Genomic DNA, 25,841 nt, shown 5'->3' on the forward strand with positions numbered 1-25,841 from the left:
AATTACACACACTCACTTAGGAAGTGAATTAAACACAGAAGAGGTGTAAGGACTGGAACTGAGGCTCTCTAAATGGAAAGGTCAGAAAGATGAGAAGAAAACAGTAAAGGAGATGAGAAGGTACAAACAGTAAGCTAACAACAGACCCCAAAGAACGGGGTCCCTGAGGCCATGAAAGTTGATGTTCTATCTCCCCCACTGCCAAGTGAAGTACTTTGCACAAAGTGTTCAGAAAACATGTGACTGATTTCAAAAGCAATACTTAGGGACAAATCCAACTGACTATATTATCTACTCTTTGAAATGTGAAAGATGAGTCTAGTACAATACATAAAAGGTTAGAGGTGTGCTCACCTTCATCTAAACTGTTAATGAGAATTTATTAAAAGATACATCGTTACAAAGAGTAAACTGAATTTCTAGAATAATCTTCAAAGGTAAGGAAAATAGGCAGGGCACAGTGGCTCACATCTGTAATTCCAACACTTTGGGAGGCTGAAGTGGGAGGATTGCTTGAGTCCAAGAGTTCAAGACCAGCCTGGGCAACATAAATTATACCTCATCTCAACAAAAAATTTTAAAAAATTAGCTTGGCATGGGGGCACATGCCTGTGGTCCCAGCTACTTGGGAAGTGAGGTGAGAGGATCACCTGAGCCTGGGAGGTCGAGGCTACGGCAAGCCATGATCGTACCACTGCACTCCAGCCTAGGTGACAGAGTGAGGCCCTGTATCAAAAAATAAATAAAAGTAAGGAAAATAAGTATGTGAAAATAACATGTTAAAAAGTCCACACAGGACAGAAGGGGGAAACAACCTGTGTTCAAATTCCAACATCTGGACTCCCACACAAATTTATGCCATGCATAAGATCAACTGCATCTGGATTTTACCATGTTTACTAAAATTCTTTATGCCTAGAATTTCAAATTCTAGGAAAACCAAAAAATATGAATCGTCCCAGCTGACTCTTGTTCACAAAATAAATAACCTAGAGCTGATCATATATTTTCTGATAAAGCTGGTACAATCTCATACAATTAAAGTAGGCATCTATTTTCTATGGTACTATTCTGTATATTAATTTCCAAACATATTCCAATCAAATTATTTTAAATTATGAGCAGAAAGAATTTATAATAGGGAGCATATGTGCTTTCCTAGTGATTGTGAGGTAGGATATAATTAAAGAAAGAATGGGGGAGGCTGGCCTATAATCTGACTCTAAATATTTCAGATTTCAGCATAACTGACAATATCCTATGTCATAAATGTCAATTTATTAGCAAAATAGTTATCAAAATGAGTATGGAAATACCCGTTTTTTGCCTCTTGGAGAAAAGACCTGGAGCGTAATTGCATGTATAATGACTTTTAATCACAAAGGCAAAACAGGAACACTGAAATGACAGTATTGCCACTGTTCTATGAAGGTCACAGGGCACTTTCTTCATTAACCACATGAACTAAATGCCACTGACTTAAATTCTACTTCTCACATAACATACTTCAAAGAAGGTTAGTGAAAAGAGGGACACAATTACTTTGTGAATTATTTATAGAGTGTTATCAATTGTTGAAAGGTTCTCCAAATGGATAGGAAACCTAAGAAAATAATCCAGCCACTAAAACAGTGAAAGCAATGGTTAGGATTTGGCTCAAGAAATAACCAGTAATTAAAAAGAGATGGTCTCATTCTAGGTAAGCAAGAAAGAAAGTGATGGTTATTTTGTTCCCTGTGTCCCTTAGAGAACAGGCAGAAGACAAGAAAAACGGTGAGCAAAGGCTATTTTAAAATAAATAAAAGTTACAAATGTATTTGTTGTTATTAGCTCATTGCAGAGCTAGCTCACTCTCTCAAATAATAACATCAGTTCTTTGCTTTTCATGCAGAGATTTCACAGCTTGTGAGATATCCTGTATTCCCTGATTCTCTATTCTCTGAGTGCCCTAGGGATTTATAGGACATCCATCAGAGACATGGCAGAGGTAAAAAGACAAAGGAAAAGAAAGCTCTCTGAGATCTGATTCATTATGAAAAAGTTTGATGAAAACAAGACAAATAAATCATTATCTAAAATGCAATTCTTAATTCTCCTCATTGGCACAGAAAGTTAAGAGTTGCTCACACTCAGGTTCAATTATTAAATCTACTTCCTTATTAAAACATGGCATTGGTTAAAGCTAATATGCTATAGGATCATCAGTTTCTATACTTACAGAGATGATGCTTCTTTGCTCTTTGTGTGACATTTTATTTATTAACCAAAAAAGCCTCTGCTTTTATGTAAATTTAGAATAACAAGATACAAGTCTTTCTTCAACTTAGAAGTTTCCATTTCAAAGACTTTATAGCGTTGGCATAAAGGAAAACTAAACAAAAAGAAGGAAGATGGTAGAAATCGAGGGGGTTAAACTATTAGGAGACACCCCCATGAGACTATGAATCTCCTACTTAAAACAAGGAATCTGAGAGTTGATTGTATTACATTTTCCCAGAAGATTATAAGGCTGAACAACTCTGAAGCTAATACAAAACAAGCAGAAGGTTTCTCTGCTGTATAAAGCACATGAGTACACAAATACTGACACAAACAAAACAAAAATCTTTTAGTATCTTGCGAGATTAATTTTAAAACCCTCTAGATGTCACCTTTTAACGCAATGATATGGTTTCAGCAACTAAATGTAAACTAGCTGTGGTTCAGCTAATGAAAAATATAATTTTTAAACTTTAAATTAAATAAATTTAAATTGTTAAATTAAAATTTAATCCTCTAATTGCTTGGCCTTTTTAGAAATTGTTCACTTGGTAGGTTTATTTGAAGGTAGATTTTATTAACACATTTAAGACTAATGGCCAAGCTTCGAAATTTCAACATTCTGTCACGTACTAAAGTAGCCATCCACAGAAATACTTCAAATAGTTTCAGGGAGATCAACACTGACAGTTGTTGCCTTCCATAATAGATAAACACATTAGCCAGGCTCTAGCTGTTAAAATAGGAAATCCAAAGTAAACAGCAGTTGTAAAAAGAAGCTTTTATGTAAACTGTACTAGTTCAAATAGTAGTCTTTGCCAACCTTCCTTCTGCCTAAAAACCCATTACAGATGCTTGACTACTGATTGCAAAATAATTTGTGGTTAAGAAACAGGCCAGGCACAGTGGCTCACGCCTGTAATCCCAGCACTTTGGGAGGCCGATGAGGGCAGATCACCTGAGGTCAGGAGTTCGAGACTAGCCTGGCCAACACGGCGAAACCCCGTCTCTACTAAAAATACAATAATTAGCAGGGCGTGGTGGCACATGCCTGTAATCCCAGCTACTTGGGAGGTAGAGGCAGGAGAATCACTTGAATCCGGCAGGCGGAGGTTACAGTGAGCCAAGATCGCACCATTGCGCTCCAGCCTGGGCAACAAGAGCAAATCTCTGTCTCAGAAAGAAAGGAAAAACAAAAAACAAAAAAACAGAGCCCCTCATACTGTTTAGGTCTCAAGTCAAATATGTTGTTAGGTCACAGATATTAATTTCAAGATAACTGATTGTACATAGGGCTCATAAATCAACCAAATGGATGATATAGGGAACTTGGCTAGATTAGAAAGATTTTCGATAAGAGAAAGCTACTGTAACTCTACATTTGCCATTTCTTCTTTCTGTTTACTCTGGCTATATACCCCTTTTTACTCCCATACCTGCCTCAGAGTTAATGTAGTCATCACTACCTCGGTATTTCTTCCCCAAGTTGATGTGGCCTGGTTGAAGCCTTTAACACTCTCCACATCAACTAGAGTAATGTCTTTTAATATATGGTCTAAATACCTTTGAGATCAAGGAAGCTACAGTCATACTGATCTCTTGATCAAGGATTCTGAAAGAATGTAGTGGGCAAACAGAGAAGCAAGAGATATAAAGCCTAATGATGAGAAGGAATGAAATAACTGGAATTGTTAGAAAATATATGTGGGGGGAAATAGAAATACCCTGAGGATTAACTAGCCCTGAGGATTAACTAGCTAGGAAACTCTCTCCTGAAACAACTTGATAGCCATCTAATCTTTGCTCACAGTTTCTGGGAAAACTAATAATAAATTACTTTCCAAAATCAGATACATAAATGGCTACTTCAGAAAACCTCCTTATTCTAATAATTAATATTCTATTGTGCTTCATCGTTTATAAAACATTTTACATACAGTAAAGCTATTTGATTTTCACAAAAATTTGTGAGGTAAATATTATTATTATCACCACTTTATAGATAAGGAAACCAAGGCTTGGTGATGTTACTGACTGCTTCACGATTCCTATCTGTAAGTACTGGAGTGGGAAGTAGATTTGGGTCCTCTGAAGCCAAATCCAGTGCATGTCCCAACAAGCTTTGCGTAAAAATAAACTGGTTGCTTCTAGATCCTCTAATTTCAGTTGTCTTCAACATTCTCTGGATATGGTCAGTGTTGATTTTTTAAAAGCAATAGGGAAAATCGATTGAATGGCTCACTTTTCAGAGTTGCATTAACTTTTTCAGGCCACTGGGGCACAATTTACTAAATTACCTCTTCTAGAACACTAAATAGTACCCTAGTGGGTCAAAGAGTAAATGCACCTCTGAAAAGTGAGCCATTTCTTCCCTTCTTCCCCGTAATATCAGATGTAATATGTCCCCTATGACCAAAATATTAACCCGTTTCCATTAAAAACTCAAGAAATTGTCCCACACTAGATAAAATGAGTATGGAGAAGCTTCCCTAGGGAGCAGAGGAGGAGCAAAAATCTCTCTTCTATAATCCTGCCCACAATACTGTTGACAAGTCAACATGAACTTACATAAAAAATATCTGTTTTTCATTCAATGCAGATTTATTTTAATCAAGACCTCAAAACAGAATAAAAATATAAATTCAAAGCTGATGGTTTCCAGGGGGCAGATGCAGAGGATATCATGATGGCTAGTTTCATCCTACATTACAGTGTTTAAAAATAAGCTCAAGCATTCATCTTGCTTATGAAATAACAGATCCATCCCAAACAGCTGGTCTTTCATATATATCATTATACAGTAGGTAATCTCTCTGACTGAATGAAACAAACATTCCTTGGCTGTCAAGTAAGCATGTTATTACTTCTAATCTCCATAAAAGCAAACTCTCTGATACATTTTTGAATTGTCTTAGGAATAGCTATTGAGTGATTTAACATTTGCAAGATACCTTAGCAAATCCAGTCTTTTAAGTTTTCTGCACTGTTTGTGCCTTACTCTTCTGGAAGATGGCTTTGCAATGAAAATAAGACAACTTTAATTTAAGAATCATCCAGCTTCTAATTAAACTGCCATAGGCAGCTGGTTGGATAAGTTTTAATCAGTTTCAATCACCTATTGATTGGTATACTGAAGCCTAAAAAATTAAAAGTAAAAGATGATTGGGGAATTGTCCCATCTCAGAACAACAGTAGAGGCCTCTGTAAATAACTCCTCTTTTAACCATCAGCTAAATGAACACTTCAATACTGCAGTACAAAGTCTTCTGCAAAATTACTTTAACTAACAAGCAGAAATTTATCAGCTTCAGCCAAAATCAATGCTGAAATCAATTTGAACACTGGTTGTGTCTAAAGGGGCTCATTGGCAATTTAGGGAAATTACACCATGTAAATGCCTGTGCTTTAATTGAACAGTTTCATCAACTAGGCTGTGATTGCTGTCCATTCATTTATTCACTTTTGCTGCAGCTACCATTCTGCAAAGAAATGGCTTCTGTCAGGCTGGAGAGAGGCACTTTATCTTCATTTCGTGCACTTTTGTGCATAAAATAGACTTCATGAAATGGGCATATCATGACTAGGGTCAAAAGAAGCCAGGAGAGACTTTTCCTTTAACGTAAAAACTGAACAGTACAAACTACCATCATATCTTATACCATCCAGGGACAGTGATCTTTAAACCAATAATAAGAAGGAATCTGAGTGACTTCCCTGCATATGACACTGTGCCTCTAGGTTGAGGAGCTATGTTCTGCACAACAGAAGGAAAGTATTTGGACTTTAAAACCCAATTCCACGGCAACGTTCTTTATGAGATACCTTTGTGGAGTTACAAAAATATATAAACTGTGTTAGAACATTCTCCCTCAAAAACTGGGCAACATTCTGTTTTTAAAAATCCTTTGAGGTTAGTCAAGGGAAAGTGCTATTCTCCAATCCATTTAGAATATTAAAACTTAAGAGTGTCACATATACTTTTAAAATATGACAGACAGCAGGAGAAAGCAGAAAGAGGTCTATATGAGAGAAGGGAAACTAACTTCCTTATAAAGACCAGCAAGCCCAAAATATTTAGATTCCAGAAATGATTTAAATACATTCATAAACTAACTCACAAAATCATGGCAATGAAAAAAAAAAAGAAAACCAAAGATAACATTTCCAGGGAGTCATCTGTTGAACTGACTGAGGTTCAGAGATCAGCATAAACATTTCTGACACTGGGCTAATCAGTTATTCAAAGATTACAAGTTCCAAGGAAGGAAGCAGGAAGGGAGACAGCTGTTTGTTCATATTGGTCATCTGTAACATACATGTGCCTGTGCCTGGTGTACAAAATAAAAATTCAAAGTACAGCTGAAGTATATCTGCTAGAGATTGCTGGCAGAAATTCTTGGGTTTGCATATATTCTGTTTATTCTAGCTCCTCATGGAGTCAAAATGTAATTATTTACCAGGAATGGCATTGGGAAAGGACTAAGAATTAAGAAAGCCTGGGTTTCAGTGGTGGTCCTATCCTTGACTTGGTCCGAATCCTCAGGGAAATCCATTCATTTATCTGTGTTTCCGTTTCTTCATAAATCAAATGAGGATGACGACACCTACTGTACTCAGCTACATTCCCACACAGCTGGGACCATAACATGAAGCTTGTGATTGGGGCCCACTGTGGAAATGTAAACGCAACCACAGTGAATCTGAGGACCTCTTGCATCTTCCATGTATGGGGGCAGGTAGGGCCTTGAAACATTTCACTTGAGACTCCAAAGGAGCAGGGAAACTTCTCATTTGCCCCTTCAGTCAGTTACCCCAGCTGTTGTGCTCTGCAAATACTCACTAAGAATTACCTCCAAAAGAAGTTAAAAGAGAGAAGAAATGAATGATGTACACAAACTTAACTTGGTACATGTGTCTGTGGTAAAAATTCCTTCTATAATTTTATCCCATATATGGTTTTCTTCACCACTTAAAAAGTTTCATTGGCTATACATTTTGTTGCTGAGGCCATGTAAAATATATTTTATTCATAATTTTTAGATAACTTTTCTGAAAATTTAATTATGATTTAATAAGTTTTATGTTTATTGGCTAAGTATATTGTTACATTTTGCTGCTACAGTTAACCGTTGTAATAGAATCAGTATGTTTGAGAACCTCACACAATACGTATCTTCCAAATACATTAAGCTTGTTAAAATGCTATATTGATTGTGTCCTAAAGCAAGTTCTAATTTTGTGTGAACATTTTTCATTTTATTATTTAAATTCACAAGACAAAAACCATTAACTGCTTTCAGCAATAGCACTATACTGTCTTTTTCTTTCTTTTTGCCATACTGACAAGGAAAAGTAAGGAAATTTTAGGGTCAAGAAGACAACATGATATAAAGTCACATTTAAAAAGCAAATTAATGTTTTTTTTTTTAAATTAATGCTTAACACCCACAACCTAAATTTCTATTGCTATTTCCTTCTCAAATTTTACAAACTGCTCCTCCAATTCAACATTAGTGTACAAATCAGAACCTAAACTTATTTCGCTCTAGTAAGGCAGCAATTTAACAGAAGCATGGTCTTCTACATCAAAGTAACCAATGACAGAGCAAAGAAAAAAAAAAAAACTGTGGCAGAAAGTTATACACAGTAAATGCCTTTTGGACTTTCCAGTGAATTATTTTCCAAAAAAGCAATTTAAGTAAATACCCTAGATGCTATGGTACACAAATATTTGCTTGTGCAATATGCCAACCGAGAGACTACGATTTTCTAACACATCAAATACTGTAAAATAGCTATAAAAAACGTAACGTGTCTTATAAATCAAGACTCCGCTAGCACAACCATATAATTAATCTAGGGATTCAATTATTAAATTATAAGTTTTTGGTAAATAAGGAGACCCAAAGGGTAGACGAAATAACAAGTTACGTTGTCATAACTGTCAGCCAAGAAATGGATGTTGTAACATCTACTAAAAAGCCTCTAAAATTAACACCTAGAGATAATACATCATTGATTTTCAAATCTATACACTGATTTTATATCTTACATCCAAAAATAATTTGGGTTAAAAGTTAGGAAACTCAGAGAGTGAATGGCAAACAGAAAAACCTTGGCTTGGGAAGCAGGGGTCAGAAGACCTAAGTTTTATTCTTGACTTGATCTTGGGCATGCCACTTAGCCCTTCCAAGCTTTATCTTTCTCACAAGTAAAAAGAGGGTAACATACCTTCTTAGCGAGGATTTATCAAGGACTAAAAGACCCAGGGTGATCAAGCCCTGTCCATCTCTCCACCTTCCCCAGAGCTTATTCTACTCCAATTACACAAGTTCATGCCTATCTTAATCTTAGGGTTTCTGTCTGTCTGAGTGGTTACTTCTGCCTGTAAGGTTCTTCTCCCAGATTTTCCCAAACTGATTCCATCCTGTCTTTAGGTCTCAGCTCAAACAGCACCTCCTCAGATAGGTCTTCCTGAGCACCTCTTCTACATTTTTTAATAGAACATGCAAGGTCTATATAATCTTACTTCAGTGTTTGTTGTCTTGATTATTGTTTGCCCCACTAGTGTGAGCTCTGGACGTTGCCTATCTGACCTTGCCTTTCTTGTTCACAACTGGACTGCACATGCTTGGAATAGTCCTTGGCACAGTGACAGGATGTTCAGTGAAAAATGAATATAGACTAAGCAAAACCAAGCAACACCTGACATAAGATTTTTATGGTAACTGAATGCTGAATTTAGTTCTGGGACTTTAGGCTTGGGAGAAATCTGTGCAGTCATCTCATGTCCAGGTCAAAGTGGGAATTCTTTTCTCAGCCGTTCTGAACAACAGCCACATCATTCTGCTTAAGGTAGAGGAGTTCACCACTTCCCAGAGTTACCCAGCAATGAACAACACATTGTGTCCATCCTTAGGCTGTGAAGAATTTGCCTCTGCAGGTAAATTCCTGAAACACTCACTAAGTGCCTACAGTAGGTAAGGCACCGTGCTGGGCTCTGTAAGGACTCCCACCAAGATAACCTAGACATAACTCTCCTCCAGGGAACACAACCCAGTGGGAAGAAGAGTAGAAAGAGTACATTAATCACTCTAACCAAAGGCCGACTGTCACAGAGACATTCAAGACAGGCCATTTGTGTCTAGTCTTCAGAAGAACACAAAGCAAACCTGCTCCTCATCTACAGAAGCACCCTTCAGACTTTAAGTCAGCTGTCATGGAGCCCTTTAATCTTCTCTTCCTCAGAGAAAAGTCAGCCAGTTCCTTTCAAACATTTCTCAAATGTCAGTTCCTCCATGAGGCCTTTCCTGATCCTTCCTGAGGAAAAAGCTAAAAGCCATCACTCCTTCTTCAGCCCCCAGATCTGTGCACCACACACACAGACAGGTGGCCCAGACTGTGAGGTCCCATGCGTACCTGAAGACAGAACTGATGCATCTATCCAGACACAAGTTTTGAGGCTAGGCTGTCCCCAACATCTGACACAGAGCTCTCCACATAGCACGTGCTCAGAACTTGGCTGCCTGACAGACGAATGAAGGAGGACTGAACAGGCACAATTCCCCAATCCCTCATTATTCTCTCCATTGCTCCTCTGGGTGCTCTCTGAACTGTCCACATGTCTGTAAACTCAGCACCCAGAACTACATACAGGAATCCAGAATCCAAAAGTGACAGACACTATGTCAGTTCCTGATGTTATGCCTTCTTGGTGTGGCAGGGAATAGATTTCAAATGGAAACTAGATATCTTGCACCCTATAATACAGAAGTGTGCTAATGTAATGTTTACCCGATCACAACCACTTTTACTGGGGACTTTAAACGTCTTTATAAATAAAAATTTGTTATTAAAATATTAGAAAGAAGTCTTGCCACTTCAAAACTATTTTTTTCCCTGAAAGGAGATGAAGTTGAAACACTTAGATTCAGCAAATTCTTACTTGAAATATTACCATAATGTATTGATTTTTACCAGACTCAATTGACTGAAAAGTTGTTTGTATAGCAATATTGGCCAAGCCAATATACTAGAACAATTTTGTTACCCATAGTAATCAAGTGCATTTCTGAAGTATAATTATACTGTCATAAAAAGTAAAACCAAGATACCCTTTTCCAAGCAATAAAACAATAAAGGCTATAAAACAGAAAGAAAAAAAGGCTAAATAAATGAGATTTTTAAAAATGAAATTTAGTGTCTTTCAAAAACACTACTGCCTCTTCTTCCTTCCCTTAAGCCAAGGTTAGCAGAAAATGATCAATACTTCAATCTCGATAAACTATTTCAATAATAGTTAATTCGGGTGGAAACAGAGTCTGAAAATCTCTTCTCAGCGACCTGTGACATCCTGTCATGTTGGTTGGATGCCAATAATACATCATAGCCATAATGGATATGAGCATGTATGAAGTTACAGGAACATGGAGAGGTGGGGAAAAGCAAAGGTGGGAAAGGTACAGAGAACCATGAGCTCAGGTTCATTCCTTAGATTCAAATCGATACAATACATATTATTGTATGACACAAACCTATAACAGTGAATGCTGAGAGAAGGAGAGAAGGAAACATACATAATTAATTTTATTTGACAAATATTCATTGATTTTCTGAAAACATTAATATCCTTGCTTGTCACATGATACTATAATGCAATCCAGCCATATACAAATATTTAATTTTACATTAGGATGATGTCTTGTTTGCTTGTTTAAAATATGATCTTGGCTGCAAGGAAGATTGCTTATGTGATTAGAAATTTAAAGTCCAAATAAATCAAACTATCATTCTAGCTCTCAGGTCAATTTTAAAACCCTTTAAAAACTACTCTTAATTTACAAGAGTAAAATATCATGGAAAAATATATAAAAGACTAGGGCCACTGGCACAGCCAGAAGCAAAGCTGGGGTCCAGACCTCTTGCTCCCTTTTTAAGTTTCACATCTTCAGGTTGGCTGGTCAAAGAGGAAAGTCAAGGTTTTCTGGGTACTATGTGATTCCCAATATTTTCACCATCAAGGACTCTTTTCATTCTGTTTCCCGTAAGGAATTCCATGTTTTGAAATATTCTGTTTACTAAACAGCATTTAACTAGACAATTATGTATTTTCTCATTTTATATAAATGACCATCAGTCCTTCTAATTTTCATTAAATAAATCATATTACTATAATGAGTTAATATGATTCCAGCTCCCAAACACTAATTTAACGTTTTAGTTGGCCTCTACAGTCAAATCACAAGTGCAAAAAATACAACCTCATAGACCACAGTATTGTGGTTACCACCTCCAAGGACCATCCCCAGCCCAGTGCCCAGCAAATATCTCTCTTTAGATAAGGCAAGAGAAAGGAGGACAGACCAACATCTTTGAGAATTATAATTCCTTCCCTCATCTTATTGTCTCTAGATAGGTTCAAAGTAATTCCTAAGTAATGGTAGACATTCAACCTTCAAAACACCATGAAGGCAGTATATATACTACCCATTGTATCACTGAGAAAATTCCAGATCAGACTCTTACTCTATCCTGTGGGAAGGAGTTGGAGGTAGAAAAATCAGTTTTCAAACATCTTGAGACTAGATTATCTGGCCCCGAAGCTGAAAATATGAGTCTTGGCTTGACTAACTGGCATTAAGGAAAAAATAAAATAAATCCTTCAGTGATTGCTGGCTAACTGACTTACCATGATTTAATCCTCAAACTTAAATATTACTTCATTTCTGACCCAAAGTTTGAGTGACTCCATCAAATGATATACCAAGGAAGCAGAGTCTGAGAGACTGGCTTTGGAATCAATGTTTCCAAAGTAACTATGCCTGTTAATTTCTTTCATTTCCATGTGACATATTATCCAAGAAAAAGAGACAGTGACTAGTGAGTCAACAGATACTAAGCACTGAAAATTTTAACATTTTAAAGAAAGTTAGTCATTCGAATATCAATCTCCTTAGTTTGGGTATTCTTACTCTTCTAGGTGAATGTTCTACGGCAACTGCATAGCCTCTCAAAGTAGCTAGATATGAGGAAGATCCAATTAAAGAGCCCCACTAAAACCTCCACTTGCCTCATTCTCATTTCAGCCAAGACGTACAAAGGATCTATTTTATCCTTAAAACTGTGCTGGTACATGAGAAAACAGAAGAAAACAAAATGGACTCGGCTTGACCTTGAGACAACATCGCCTGGGGGAAGAACACCAAGCAAAAAGAAAAGAAATGCTGTATAGAGATCTGCCTTTGCTGCTGAATGGCCACATGATAAGCCCTAGTTTTTTCAGTGGTAACATGGGCTTAACATTATACCAGCTGTCCTATAGCAATCCGAAAATAAATTAGGATTAAAAAATACTTTGAAACTTAAAAAATCATTATATTTAAGATAATATGTAAGATATCATTATTCATCAAGCAACTACAGAATAGAAGAAAATATAGAAGTATAATGTGTATAACGTAAAGGCAGAATTTCTCAAAGTTAGTTCAACACAACTATAATGCTGTGAGATGTTTATAGATGTTCCTCAAAAAGAGTCCTATGGCTGGCTGGGGGCGGTGATTCACGCCTATAATTCCAGCACTTTGGGAGGCCAAGGCAGGTGGATCATGATGTCAGAAATTAAACCCCATCCTTACTAAAATACAAAAAATTAGCCAGGCATGGCGGTACATGCCTGTAGTCCCAGCCACTCAGGAGGCTGAGGCAGGAGAATCACTTGAACCTGGGAGGCGGAGGTTGCAGTGAGCCGAGATCTTGCCACTGCACTCTAGCCTGGCAACAGAGCAAGACTCTGTCTCAAAAAACTAAAAAATAAAAAAATAAAAAAATAAAGAGTCCCAAGGCCAAGTCAGGGTAGGAAGTACAGAATGTAAACAATTTTTCTATTATTAGCACTACCATTACCAGTAGTTAACATTTAATAAGTGTCAGTCACAGTGCTAAGCCTTTTACAGATCATCTCATTTAACCTCACAACAACCTAGATACTATTATTTTCTTTTCCTTTTTTCTTTTTTTTTTTTTGAGACGGAGTCTCACTCTGTCACCAGGCTAGAGTGCAGCGGCACAATCTCGGCTCACTGCAACCTCCACCTGCCGGGTTCAAGCAATTCTCCTGCCCAAACCTCCTGAGTAGCTGGGACTACAGGCACCTACCACCATGCCCAGCTAATTTTTATATTTTTAGTAGAGTCGGGGTTTCACTATGTTGGCCAGGATGGTCTCAATCGCTTGACCTTGTGATCTGTCTACCTCGGCCTCCCAAAGTGCTGGGATTACAGGTGTGAGCCACCGTGCCCCGCCCAACCTAGATACTATTATTATCCCCATCTTACAGATGAGAAAACTGAGGCATAAGACATTATATAACTTGCCAAAGGTTACGTAGCTAATTAGTGACAGAGGCAGGATTCAGACTAAGAGCCCTCACACTTAATCACAACACATACCATTCTCTACTTTCTCAATGTTTTTGAAATTCATTGTGAACAACTTTTCCTAAAGTCTGTAGCACTTTAGGAAATGGAGCAACAAGGAAAATACATTCATTACCTTTTCCTAAACTTTTCTTCTTCCTAGGCTTGGGCCATACTTTAAGGTATTTCCTTTATGTTCTGTAGCCCAAATTAGTAATCCAAGAAATAACAACTTAAAATTAACTGCCTAAGTCACTCTCACAATATAGAGCACAGCTCATCAAGACACAGCACACAGAATTCACATTACCATTTGGTTTAAATGTCTGGGGCCAGAATTTCATATTGTACAACTGTGAAGGCCATCTACACTTAAAGGAGGAAAATGTATCAACTGTTAAATCATATACATTGTAATTACACATGATTACAATATCCCTTAAAATTCCCAACATTCCATCAAGTGAAGTGAATAAGACTGCATTATTAAACTTTTGCTTTGCACTTATTAGCTTTATTACACTTTAAAGAAAAAAATGGAATAAGCCCATTAGGCAGTTCTGTTACCAGTGAGTGTATTTTCCAATATTTTCTTCATCTAGTTTATGTAGCATAGCCTATAATGTAATCACGCTGTTTGAAAAACCACATTTTTTTTATCACCGACACCATTAAGGTGAACTTAGTGTAGAAGAAAGTCAGTCATAACACATCAAACACTTAGTTTTATAGAGACTTTAGTAAAGTGGATCCTCATTTTTCAATGATTATATAATTTCTTTGTGCTGTACTAAAAGCCAGGGATATAAGAACAATAATACAAGCTGAAGCCCGAGCAAAAATGATACCCAACGATCAATGACAAGTGGTTATGCAATTTGGTATCTTCACCTCCCCTCTTAAGAATCACACAGGCAATAAGGTAAATGAAGTTTCTTTTTATAATAAATCTACTATATACACACTAAAATTATCAGGATATTGTCATTCACCACCCATATGCAATCATGTCAAAAACATTACATCTTACAACACTTACAGTGAGCATTAGCAATGGTAGCTAAATGAGCTCTTAGGATAAGTTCCTAACATCACACACAGCATTTTAGCAAATTAAAAAACTTGTGGCAAGGACATATAGAAGAATGGTCCCTTTGACATAGTAGCCCTAATGAAAGAAGTTCCAGCCATGCTTCTTAGCTAAAAACAACATTAACAGAGTGAAGGGGGAGTTACTGTTTAATGGGTGCAGAGTTTCAATTATGCAAGATGAAGAGTTCTGTGGATGAATGGTGTTGACAGTTACACAACAGTGTGAATGTACTTAATGCCACTGAACTATACACTTAAATATGGTTAAAATGGTAACTTGTGTTATGTGTATTTCACCACAGTTTAAAATAACAATTTTAAAAACAACATTAACATAATTTCATGCTGTGATTTTCCCTTGGTGGATGGGCATGTTTTTTCCGCTTCTTTGTATACTCCCCCTTTTAAAAAACAAACCAGGTCCAGTGGCTCATGCCTGTAATCCCAGCACTTTAGAAGGCCAAGGTGGGTGAATCACGAGGTCAAGAGCTCGAGACCAGTCTGGCCAATATGGTGAAACCCCATTTCTACTAAAAATACGAAAATTAGCTGGGCATGGTGGTGGGCGCCTGTAGTCCCAGCTGCTTGGGAGGCTGAGGTAGGAGAATCCTGGGAGGCAGAGGTTGCAGTGAGCTGAGATTGTGCCACTGCACTCCAGCCTGGGCAACAGAGCGAGACTCTATCTCAAAACAAACGAACAAATAAACAAACAAACCTATGTTTTAAAATAAAGGATTAAAATGTCAACATCTAGAATATTATGTCTCATAAAAATTCTGCTGGGGTTTCATGGTCTTATGCTTCTTCCCTTCTAGAAATAAGCTAGGACAATAAATTCACAATAGACCTTCAATTAATATAAAACTAAAGGTTTGGTGAAATAACACAGATAGGTAGGTTAGGAGTCTAAGGAAACATTTTTTAATTCAATTTGAAGCCAATAAAATGAATACAAAGAGTTGCCAGAATCTTTCTTGTTTTATTATATTTGGCTATCAGCATAAAGGCATTAAGAAGAAAGGTTCAAGCTTTGAAAAGTGAACTCAATAGAAACAAATCAGATTGTACATGTTCCTTCTTCCTCTTTCCTTTCTATGGGCACCTGAACTCAAGAACCTTCAGAACACAATAAAAATCTAAATCAGATAGTAAGGAAGAGAAGACTAAGATGAAAAGATGCCATTTATACTGGAGATTGCGTGGGAAGAACACTAGTATGATCCAGGGAAGCAGAATAGTAGCTGCAAAAATCATTAGACACATTGGACCCCAATTTTAAGGGCCAGGCCCAAGGCCAAAGGAACATGTAAGAAACATGTTATTATTTATTTCTCTGAATTATCATAGTGGAAGGACTTCACTTTCAGACCAACTGTTCACAATACTCAGTCATCTACAGGAAAAAACAATCCAAATGTGAACATAAGTTCTTAAAGGACTATATTCAGGAGAAAGGACTCACATCTGGGCTGTATCTGCAAAGGGCACTGAAGCCCTGAATGGGTGGCTGAATCAGATGACTTCAAAAGAGCTTCTAAGCCTGAGAAATCAAATTCCACACCAAGGCTGCATCAATGAGTAGGGGATGTTCTGGAATTTTAGGATGTGAATCTTCATGGTCATAGAATAGGGCAATTTTTATCTGTACTCATGTGGTTAGTCAGAACTTAAAATTCTAAGAATATGGGTAATCAATTAAAAAATAAGTTAATTATTTTACAACTCTGGAAATACATATTAATACCAATGTTAAAGTATCTGTGGTTGTGACCTAATATCACAACCATAATGTGATGCAGGATTAGTGTATACATGGAAAACAGCTCTCTGGAGGAAAGTTTTATTACTCCCTCAGGGCTTTCTTACGGAGTATGGATTTTTTAATTCCTAGTGGAATATTTTTCATACACCATTGCAGACTATTAAGTACCAGATATTACATTATGTAGTTTAAACTTTGCACTACTTGCATGAGAAGACTTCCCTGTCGGAGAACTATTTTTTATGGCTAGCATTTTTTAATATGAAAATGAACATCACTGCAACTGGAATTTGCAACTGGAATTGGGGTAAGATCACTGCAACTGGAATTTGGGAGAACTTTATAACTTAACATATTCATCAATGTGTAGAAATTCTCTCAGGGGAATAGGGTGAGGAGAAAAGAAAGTACAACAGGAAGAAGGCTTTTTAATAACTTACAGTGTTGACACAGGGCAAAGCAATGGTATTTATAAGGTCTGGCTTCCACTGGGCATAACTGTAAACAGGCAGGGGACTAGTGTAGGATGCTAGCAAGTTAAAAAATAATAATAATAGTGTTAAAAAGCAAAGGAAAAAAAATGCATTAAACTTCAGGCCAGTTAAAGGTACACTTACTAATGGTGGACTATTAACTACACACCCAGGAGAGTTGCAGACTCGGAAATATTAAAAAGGCAATATAAATGCACTTTCCAGGCAATTCTTGAGAAAATAGATGTCTTGCAGAATTTTGGAGTCAAATATGGAAATAAAATCTAAGTGTTAGTAGTCATTTTAAAATATTTGCCACAGAGAACTTGGATACTCAGTATTTGGAAAAGCGGATAGAAAGTTTAAACAAAATTGACTACTCACTTGTAGACTGTGCCTCCGTTGCCATGACCAAGAGTGTCCCGATACCGTATGTCTTGTTCATTCATCTCCACAAGAAAGAAAGAAAAACAAAAAGGGTGTCATGCTGTGGATGGAAATGTCAAGGAAAAGCAACTCTGGGCCATAAACAACAAGCAGTCTGGGTCATTTCAAGTTCAGCTGCAAGAACGAGAAGATCAATACAACATTTGCTGTCCAATTTATAAAAGACGATACCAAGGGACAAAGTGATGGAAAGTTTAATGACAATTTGTTTGCCTGGGTCATTTCATTAAAGTTTGATAAAAGGTGTCAAAATGGAATGATATAACATAGCTCAAAAGGGTCAGGTCAGAGATACTGATAAGAAAACAGTCTCCAGTACTGCATATAACCAATGCCAAAGAGCACCGCACATAACCAAAGTCAAACTTAGGAAGACAACACACACACACACACACACACACACACACACTCTCTCTCTCTCTCTCTCTCTCTCTCAGTAATCTAACGCATGATCTGTAAATAAATCAGCCCTAGAAAACTCCTCAGATGTCCCCCATAATTAATTTAACAAACGAAATAATGTTTATGATTTTCCTAGAGTACATATAGCTTTTCTTTGCAAGTAACAAACTACTATACAACAATAATTAGGCAGAAATCATATTATGAAGATAGAAAAGTACCAAATCAATGCACTTAAGATGCACACACAGTCGGATATTATAAAGGAAAAATACATAGGCATGTAATTTTTTTTTTTTTTTTTGAGACGGAGTCTTGCTCTGTCGCCCGGGCTGGAGTGCAGTGGCGCAATCTCAGCTCACTGCAAGCTTCGCCTCCCGGGTTTACGCCATTCTCCTGCCTCAGCCTCCGGAGTAGCTGGGACTACAGGCGCCCGCCACCTCGCCCGGCTAGTTTTTTTGTATTTTTTAGTAGAGACGGGGTTTCACCGTGTTAGCCAGGATGGTCTCGATCTCCTGACCTCGTGATCCGCCCGTCTCGGCCTCCCAAAGTGCTGGGATTACAGGCTTGAGCCACTGCGCCCGGCCGGCATGTAATTTTTATTAAAGTCATTTTCATAACTTAATATATAAAAGTTTGCATGTTTTTCAAGGTTCTATAAAACCTATTATACCACAAATAACTACTCTCATTTGTATCATGAATAGTAGGTGAATTATGTTAGTGCCCATAAAATAATGTTTTAGAGTTTAGAGAGCTCCCTATATAATTATTTATCAAATGACTTTAAGACTAGTCAGACTTTGATGCATTCAGTAATTTTCTACACACTGGTCCAGATGCTTAAAAATTAACTGCCAACTTTTTTCACTAAGTGGATTTAATAAAGGTGTTCTTTTCCATATAGCTAAAGCTTGGGGAAAGCCACTGTAAGCCCTGAAAAAAAAAATCAATTTCCAGGGAATTGCACTGCCTTGCATGGGCAGAAAATGGATGGAGTTTTTAATTCAATATCACTTGGAAAAAAAATAGTTTGCTCTCAGACCAGTATAGTAAAGCTTTAAATATTTTGCTCTACTCTAAACTTCTACCAGTTGAATAAAGCAAGGGTTCATTCACCAAGGGAAATATTTTCCTTCTACACATTTCTGAAGCTGAAGCTTCAGCGAGCTGTGATAATTAGGAGTACAATGCAGGTAACAGAAGCAACTTCCTTTCCAAGCCATTTTACCAATCCCTAAAAGAATACTGACAGATTAATGTGCAAAGGCCAATTCAGCACCCAATTTAATTGTAGTACAACCAGATTGATGCCCTTTACAATCAGCTAATTATTATATTCAGGGTCTGTGAAGTAATGAAAAACATGCCAGAACAATTGGCAACTATTTTCCTATTTGAGGGAAATTCTGTTCATCACTACCTTTATATTACTAATACAGAAAAAAAACATTTTAAGCTGTATAAAAGGTGTGGCATAAACAAAATAAAATCTCATTATTCTGGACGGAATGATAAATTTTAAAGCAGCATGAAGAAAAGTAACACATACAGTGACGAGATGCTAAACTAGCAGAACTGCTGTTTGGTTTACTTTGATAAATGAAGGATATGTAAATAGCAGTATCCATTGGTGGGCACAAATAGGCCACTGGGCTAATTCCCTTAGGACATTTCTCTAGGTAATCTAAACATGTCTGTAACAACCTGATTTGTACTATTAACTAATAAGCTACACTCTCATCAAGGCTTGACATAAATTTCTAGGAGAGACATTTCACTCACTCAAGTACACAAATTCTGAATTTGTGGCACTAAGGTTTAAGGGTAAGCAGGAAGTTGCTACGTAGTAGATAGGGTCTATGCTCTGGAGGGGCCACAGTCTGCAATCATATCCCCTCCACCACTTCATAGGCAAAGGGGTAGGTATGGCATGTCTCTGAGCATGTTCAAACGGTGTAATTCTGACTTCTTAGTCTTTTTACCACTAATATCCACTACAGGGAAAAGAGAAGGGAATAAGCTACGCAATCCACATTCCCAGCACTCCAACCTAACAAGGAGTGGTAAGCATCCAACACTGTCCGGGCACAGGTGGGGAAGAAGTGCAGGAAGGAGAAGGGGAGAGGGAGAATGTTTATTTCAAGTGTATGTGCATGTGCATTAATCACTGTCTAAGCAAATTCAAGAATGGAAAAAATCAAGACAAATATGGAATCCTTCAGATAACCAGGAGGATTTCAAGAGTCTCATAAAGATAAAAATGGTTTTGAAGAGCAATTTCTAGAACCACGTCACTTAGTATCCATAAAAAGTGAGCAATGTGTTCCTATAATGTGTTTCTACAATGTTTTAAAGTTATGCAAACCTTTGGCCTGTGAACTGATTGATAGTTTTTTAGTTTTTATTTTTTTTTTTTTTCTGGAGACGAAGTCTCACTCTGTCACTCTGTGGTGTGATCTCAGCTCACTGCAAACTCCACGCCCCAAGCTCAAGTGATTCTCCTGCCTCAGCCTCCTGAACAGCTGGGATTACATGCACGTGCCACCATGCCCAGCTAATTTTTGTATTTTTAGTAGAGATGGGGTTTCACCATGTTGTCCAGGCTGGTCTCGAACTCCTGACCTCAGGTGATCAGCCTGCCTCAGCCTCCCAAAAGTGCTGGGATTACAGGCATGAACAACTGTGTCCAGCCTGGTCATTTTTTAATATTTAAAAATATCAGATTCTTTTTCTTTTTGCTTATTTGAATTTTCTAATTTTTATATGCTGTACAAATACTCCTCATGTAAAAAAAAATTGGGAGGGGATGGGAAAAACAAAGCAGAGGCCAAGAATTGATTACAAAAAATATATTTAGAACTTCATATCTCTGATCAATTAGGCTAATTTAATTGATCTTAACTATGAAAAAATCATTAAAGGGATCCACAATCAACTAGTAGCATTTTTGCCTTTTTTATTTAGATAAGGATATTAATTCAACTTTTCAAAATGAAGCATAGGAAGAGTGTTCATTATATAAGAAAGTGATATTTAGAAGCTTACAGAATATCGTATTTAAATATTATAGTTGGTATCAAGTATCATTTAAAAAAATCACAGAATTTTACAGCATTCTAAGACCAGTTAGCCCACTTTACTTAGGTTACATAACTAGTCAAAAACTCAGTCTTTCAGTATACTCCAGTTCAACATCATAGCTCAGCAGTTTGTCTCAGGTGTTAAGTATGGCGGGACATTCCTATCAATGGCTACTGGCCCACAGGAAGGTAAAACAATCAACGGAAAGACACTCACAAGTTAAAAGCAATTTCACTAGCTATGATGTTAGTTTTTAAGAAGAAAAACTTTTTAAAATCACACAGCTCTTTAAATTGAAAACAGGTGAAGGACAGCTTTTTATTCAATAACAATACCAAGTAGTTTTTAAATACAGTCCAGGTTCCTTGTTTTGACTAAAAAAGCAAATAAAAGGCAGAATAATAAATGTGAGGGAGGAAGAAGAAAAAGCCACAGGAGTTACAATTACATGTCAACTGCCAAGATAGCAAATGACCTTAGAGAAATGACTGGCACTGAGCTCTGTTCCTGCTGAAAGAGAGGCAGGAGCCATAAAAGAAACAGAGACAGCAACAACCCATGGGCAGAGTCAGGTTGGGTTTGTGTGGGTAAAAGAGGGTTGTTGTGTAGTTTGGGCTTACATACACAGTCTCATTTATGTTTCAGTCTTCCTCTACAATCCAAGATGAACTGTAAGAATCTAAGAGTTATATATACTAGTAATGATACAGTTTTTAAACCTAATTTTACAGTAGATACCTATTCCCCCTCCCTTTTTTTCCCTAAATACAAAAAGGTTTTCCTGTTGTTGTTGGGTTTTTTTTGAGACAGAGTCTTGTTCTGTCACCCAGGCTGGAGTGCAGTGGCACAGTCTTGGCTCACTGCAACCTCCACCTCCTGGGCATGGGCTGCCATACCCAGTTAATTTTTTGTATTTTTAGTAGAGGAGGGGTTTCACCGTGTTGGCCAGGCTGGTCTCAAACTCCTGGCCTCAAGTGGGCCTTCTAAAGTGCTGGGATTATAGGCATGAGCCACCGCGCCCAGCCAAGTACAAAAAGTTTTTCTAAAGGCTTTTTGAAGTTATCAAAATAACAGCCAAAAGATGCAGCTGGACCAGAATTAGTTCTAGATCTGATTTGAGTAGATTTATACTTGATTTATCAGGAACAGGAAAATACTGCCACCCTCTCCTATAAAATCTTTTTAAAAAACAGAAAAAGAAAAAATAACTTTAGAGATGCAAAGGCCAAAGTCACATATCTTTGGAGTAACTGTGCACTTTTTAAATTCTTCAAATTGACCCTTTGGGCTATTTCTAATCAGTTTCAAATCAAGGGCCAATGTTAAACAGATGATGCCACACTAGAACTGAAGTAGGAAAAACATATCCAGAAAACACATCAGTGAGACTGATTTATAGCTCTCAATAAAACATGCCAAAAATACCTTCTGATTAATTTTTTTAGGCTGGAAAAATGGAATTACTCCAACATAAAATAATAACAGGAAAACAATGTCTCTGTTTCAAAGACTAAATGTTAAACTTTTTTTAAAGTGCTTGATTTAATATATTAATGAAATTAATGGAAAAAATGAAATGGAATTCAATTATGGATCAGCACAGAAAATATTCTTTGTTTATTGTCTGTCTGTGTTAAGAAGAATCAGTACCTATCGCTTATAAATCATTAAAATAAAAATGCTCAATTAATCCTTATTTTATATGTAAAGGTCTGACAGAAACTAGTCCCCTCACTAGACCTTTGCTTCACAAATCGAAGCAATAATGGTTTCAGAAAGCAGTCACACTCTATGAGCAGACAATTGGAGAGATTTAGTAAATCCCACTTTATAGAGCAGAGACTAATCGGAAAACACAGGCCAGTCAAATGTTTCTTATGAACTGTTGACACTATATCAATGCTGAATCAATTGGTGGCATTTACTCTGAGTGACAGAAAAGAAATAAATATTTATATCACATAACCTATATCAATGAACCCAGGCAGAAAGCTATTTCTAACTTGTCAATATTTGATTATCTTGAAGAATCATGTCCCTTTCTTTTAATGATTAATATGAATTCCTTATTAAATCTAAGTGGAGGCTAGTGGAAAGGCAAATCATTATTAATGCTTGAGAGCATAAACCACTAAAATAAAAAACTATGCTCAAGTGTTAAAGTATCATTAAATGTGACTTACATCTTCCATATCAAGTGGTGTCAGTGTTCAGCCCAGAAATTTATTGATGCCTACAACTGTGCACAGTACCTCACTGCAATGCAATTTCACTCACTGTTTAGTTACCCTATAGCACCAAGGAATTAAGGAATTAGTAGAAGGAGACATTTTGAAAGCTTCCAAAGGTGGGTTTTTTTGGTTTTTGAGGGAATTTTTTGAGTGCAAGTAAATGTAAGAAAGGCTAATCCTTATAAAGAAAAAAAAAAAAGCTGTATTGTTTAATATGGTTATCACATTCCCAAGGGAAAGCAATAAACAATCTTTAAGTGTCAAAAATCCTTGCTATGACAACCTCCCACCATAGAGAACCTCATTCATAACTGAAGCCACTAAGATATCTTTGGTACTAGGTTTACTGTCAAAACATTATGAGCATTTCAGAATGCTTATTTTTTGCAGTGGAAAAAACTGTTTTTCATTTTTGGAAGAAGAGTCTGTGACAGGTTATTTTCCATTGCCTGGGCTGAATAAATGTAGTTAAAGCTTCTTAATTTATGTCAATTTTGAAATATATTTTCCAGCTGAGGAACACAGTGACTCATACATAAATTACAATTAGTAAGTAGAATGCAAGCATGTTGAAGATACACAAATATCCTAGGCTCAATATCTTTGCTTTTAGTCAGATTTTGTTTATATATACTGGTTCTAACAAAATATAAGGCACTGAGGTGATACAGATGTGGACCTCAATCTAAACAAACCTTTGGCTGCTGAAAGTTAAAGGTATTCGATAAATACTATCTAAAATGTTGAGAGTACAAAGATTATACTTACACCACTAGATTCTCCTTAGCTGTAAACAGGATATTTAAGGACTGGAATTCACATACTCTGGATGGCAATCAGATGTCAGAAGCAGATCAACTTAATTTCTTCTAACTGTATTCAAGGAATTGTGTGCTAAATAAGCAAGGCCTCCAGAAGCACTACCATACAGCACTGTTTTAAGGCATGCACATGTATTAGGCCACAATGTTACAGGTGATATTAAAGGACAGGCAGGAGGACCTGGCTTTGTCTTCTTGACATGCTCCACTACAAGTACTTGATTCATGAAATGCCAATGAGGCTTGGAGAGGTCAGCGTGTGAAGGCACTGAATAAGCATCTGAGATAATTAAGATTTCAGCCTTCGAAACATGGACGGGAAGTGAACAGCAGTTAAGAAAATCAATAAGAGTCTTTTATTTGCAGTGACACAGATGTCTCAGTCAATAGAGCCTAATAGGCAGGCTTGATCGCAATGGACAGGCGCCTGCCTCCAAGGCTATCAAAGGGCTTCCACTATAACAAACGTTAAAACGCATTTATGTTGCTATTGAAGAATCGAGGACCCTGTAGGTAGCTTAATTTACCAGTGTATGTTTAAAAGCACTATACTATTTCAGATGTGTCCATTTACTTGAATCAAAATTAGTAAGAAATAACTGGCCTGAAGGCTCGTTTGCCCCTCACTGGCTGGGTTAGGTCATTCAGCAAAAGATGGCCAGTCTACGAGGCAAACCAAGGTCTCCCGAAGGCCAGGAATTTTATACGCCAAAGGTCTGCTGTCACTCTGCTTCCCTAAAAAGCCAGTGTTAGTTTCAGGACAAAAGAAGAAGCTAAGGTGAAAAAGTAATGGTTTTTCCTTTTCTCCCCAAAGATAATGAAAGAAACAGTCACCTCAGAATGCAGGGCCATTTCAACAGCCCACGAGTTGACACACTTGTTCAGAACTGATTAACTTTTTAAAAACTGAGATGGCAGCAGGATGTGTGCATGGTACTTCAATCTGCTAGGAGTGAAACCCATTAGCACAGTTTGAAAAACGGGCTGCAAATTGTTCTGCCAATCAAATTAAGCCATGTTATTCATTTATGACAGGAAACTCACAGACTCTTTATCTGTTTAATAAGCTTATGGATACAAAAAATGGACAGTAATATGTTATTACTATGTGCAAATCTTAATATATAATAATACCTACCTGGCCATTGGCTAATATTTTTTTCAGTTCAGCAGAAGACTTCTTTAAGCTGAAAAGGAAAGATACTTTTTAGTGGCAAGATCATCAACACCTCTGAACACCACTGAAAATTCTAGACTGAAATACATCTTTGCTTTTAGGTATAGGGATTAAGCACACTCTTCACATCCTTCTCCCAATATAATTCTTTTTCAAAAGTAACTGGCCAAATGCAAAAGGTATCAAATAAAGACACTAAAACTCTATTAGTAATCTAAAGCAATAAAAAAGCCCACAGTCAAGATGAAGCTACAATATTTTACGAACTACTTCAGTGACTTTTTTATGGTCATTAGTTCTACTGCCTTTAGATAGCCTTTCAGAGGCAATTTCATGTGGACAATGTCAGCTGCTAAGCACTAATATTCACAGCAAATAAAGATTATAGAACTTCAAAAGAAAAAACAGATAATTTAAGTCCTGGTCTCTCACACAGTTAAAAGTTATAATTGAGTTTCCTGGGAAGCAAATATGTAGTACAAATAAATCCTGGTACTCACTAGCTGTGTGATCTGGGACAAGTTACTTATCCTCGCTGAACCTCAATTTCCTCTTTCTGTAAAATGGGGAAAATACCAATTTCACAGGGTAACCAGGAAAATTAAATATTACAAAAAATTGCCGGGCACGGTGGCTCAAGCCTGTAATCCCAGCACTTTGGGAGGCCGAGACGGGC

At 37.0% G+C, this 25,841-nt stretch overlaps 1 protein-coding gene across 2 annotated transcripts in view; it reads right to left on the reverse strand.

Moving 5' to 3' along the window:
- Positions 1–25,841, reverse strand: part of MAP2K5 (mitogen-activated protein kinase kinase 5) — a 268,480-nt gene that overhangs the window by 193,591 nt on the left and 49,048 nt on the right. For both annotated transcript variants that reach the window (XM_011940344.1, XM_011940343.1), the window contains exons 7-8: positions 25,127–25,175; positions 17,388–17,452 (exon numbers count right to left, since the gene is read on the reverse strand). In XM_011940344.1, coding sequence (XP_011795734.1) covers positions 17,388–17,452; positions 25,127–25,175 — 114 coding nt within the window. The remainder of the gene's footprint in view (positions 1–17,387; positions 17,453–25,126; positions 25,176–25,841) is intronic.

The sequence above is a fragment of the Colobus angolensis genome, unplaced genomic scaffold, assembly GCF_000951035.1.
Source record: "Colobus angolensis palliatus isolate OR3802 unplaced genomic scaffold, Cang.pa_1.0 Scaffold19, whole genome shotgun sequence".
Lineage (NCBI taxonomy): Eukaryota > Metazoa > Chordata > Mammalia > Primates > Cercopithecidae > Colobus > Colobus angolensis.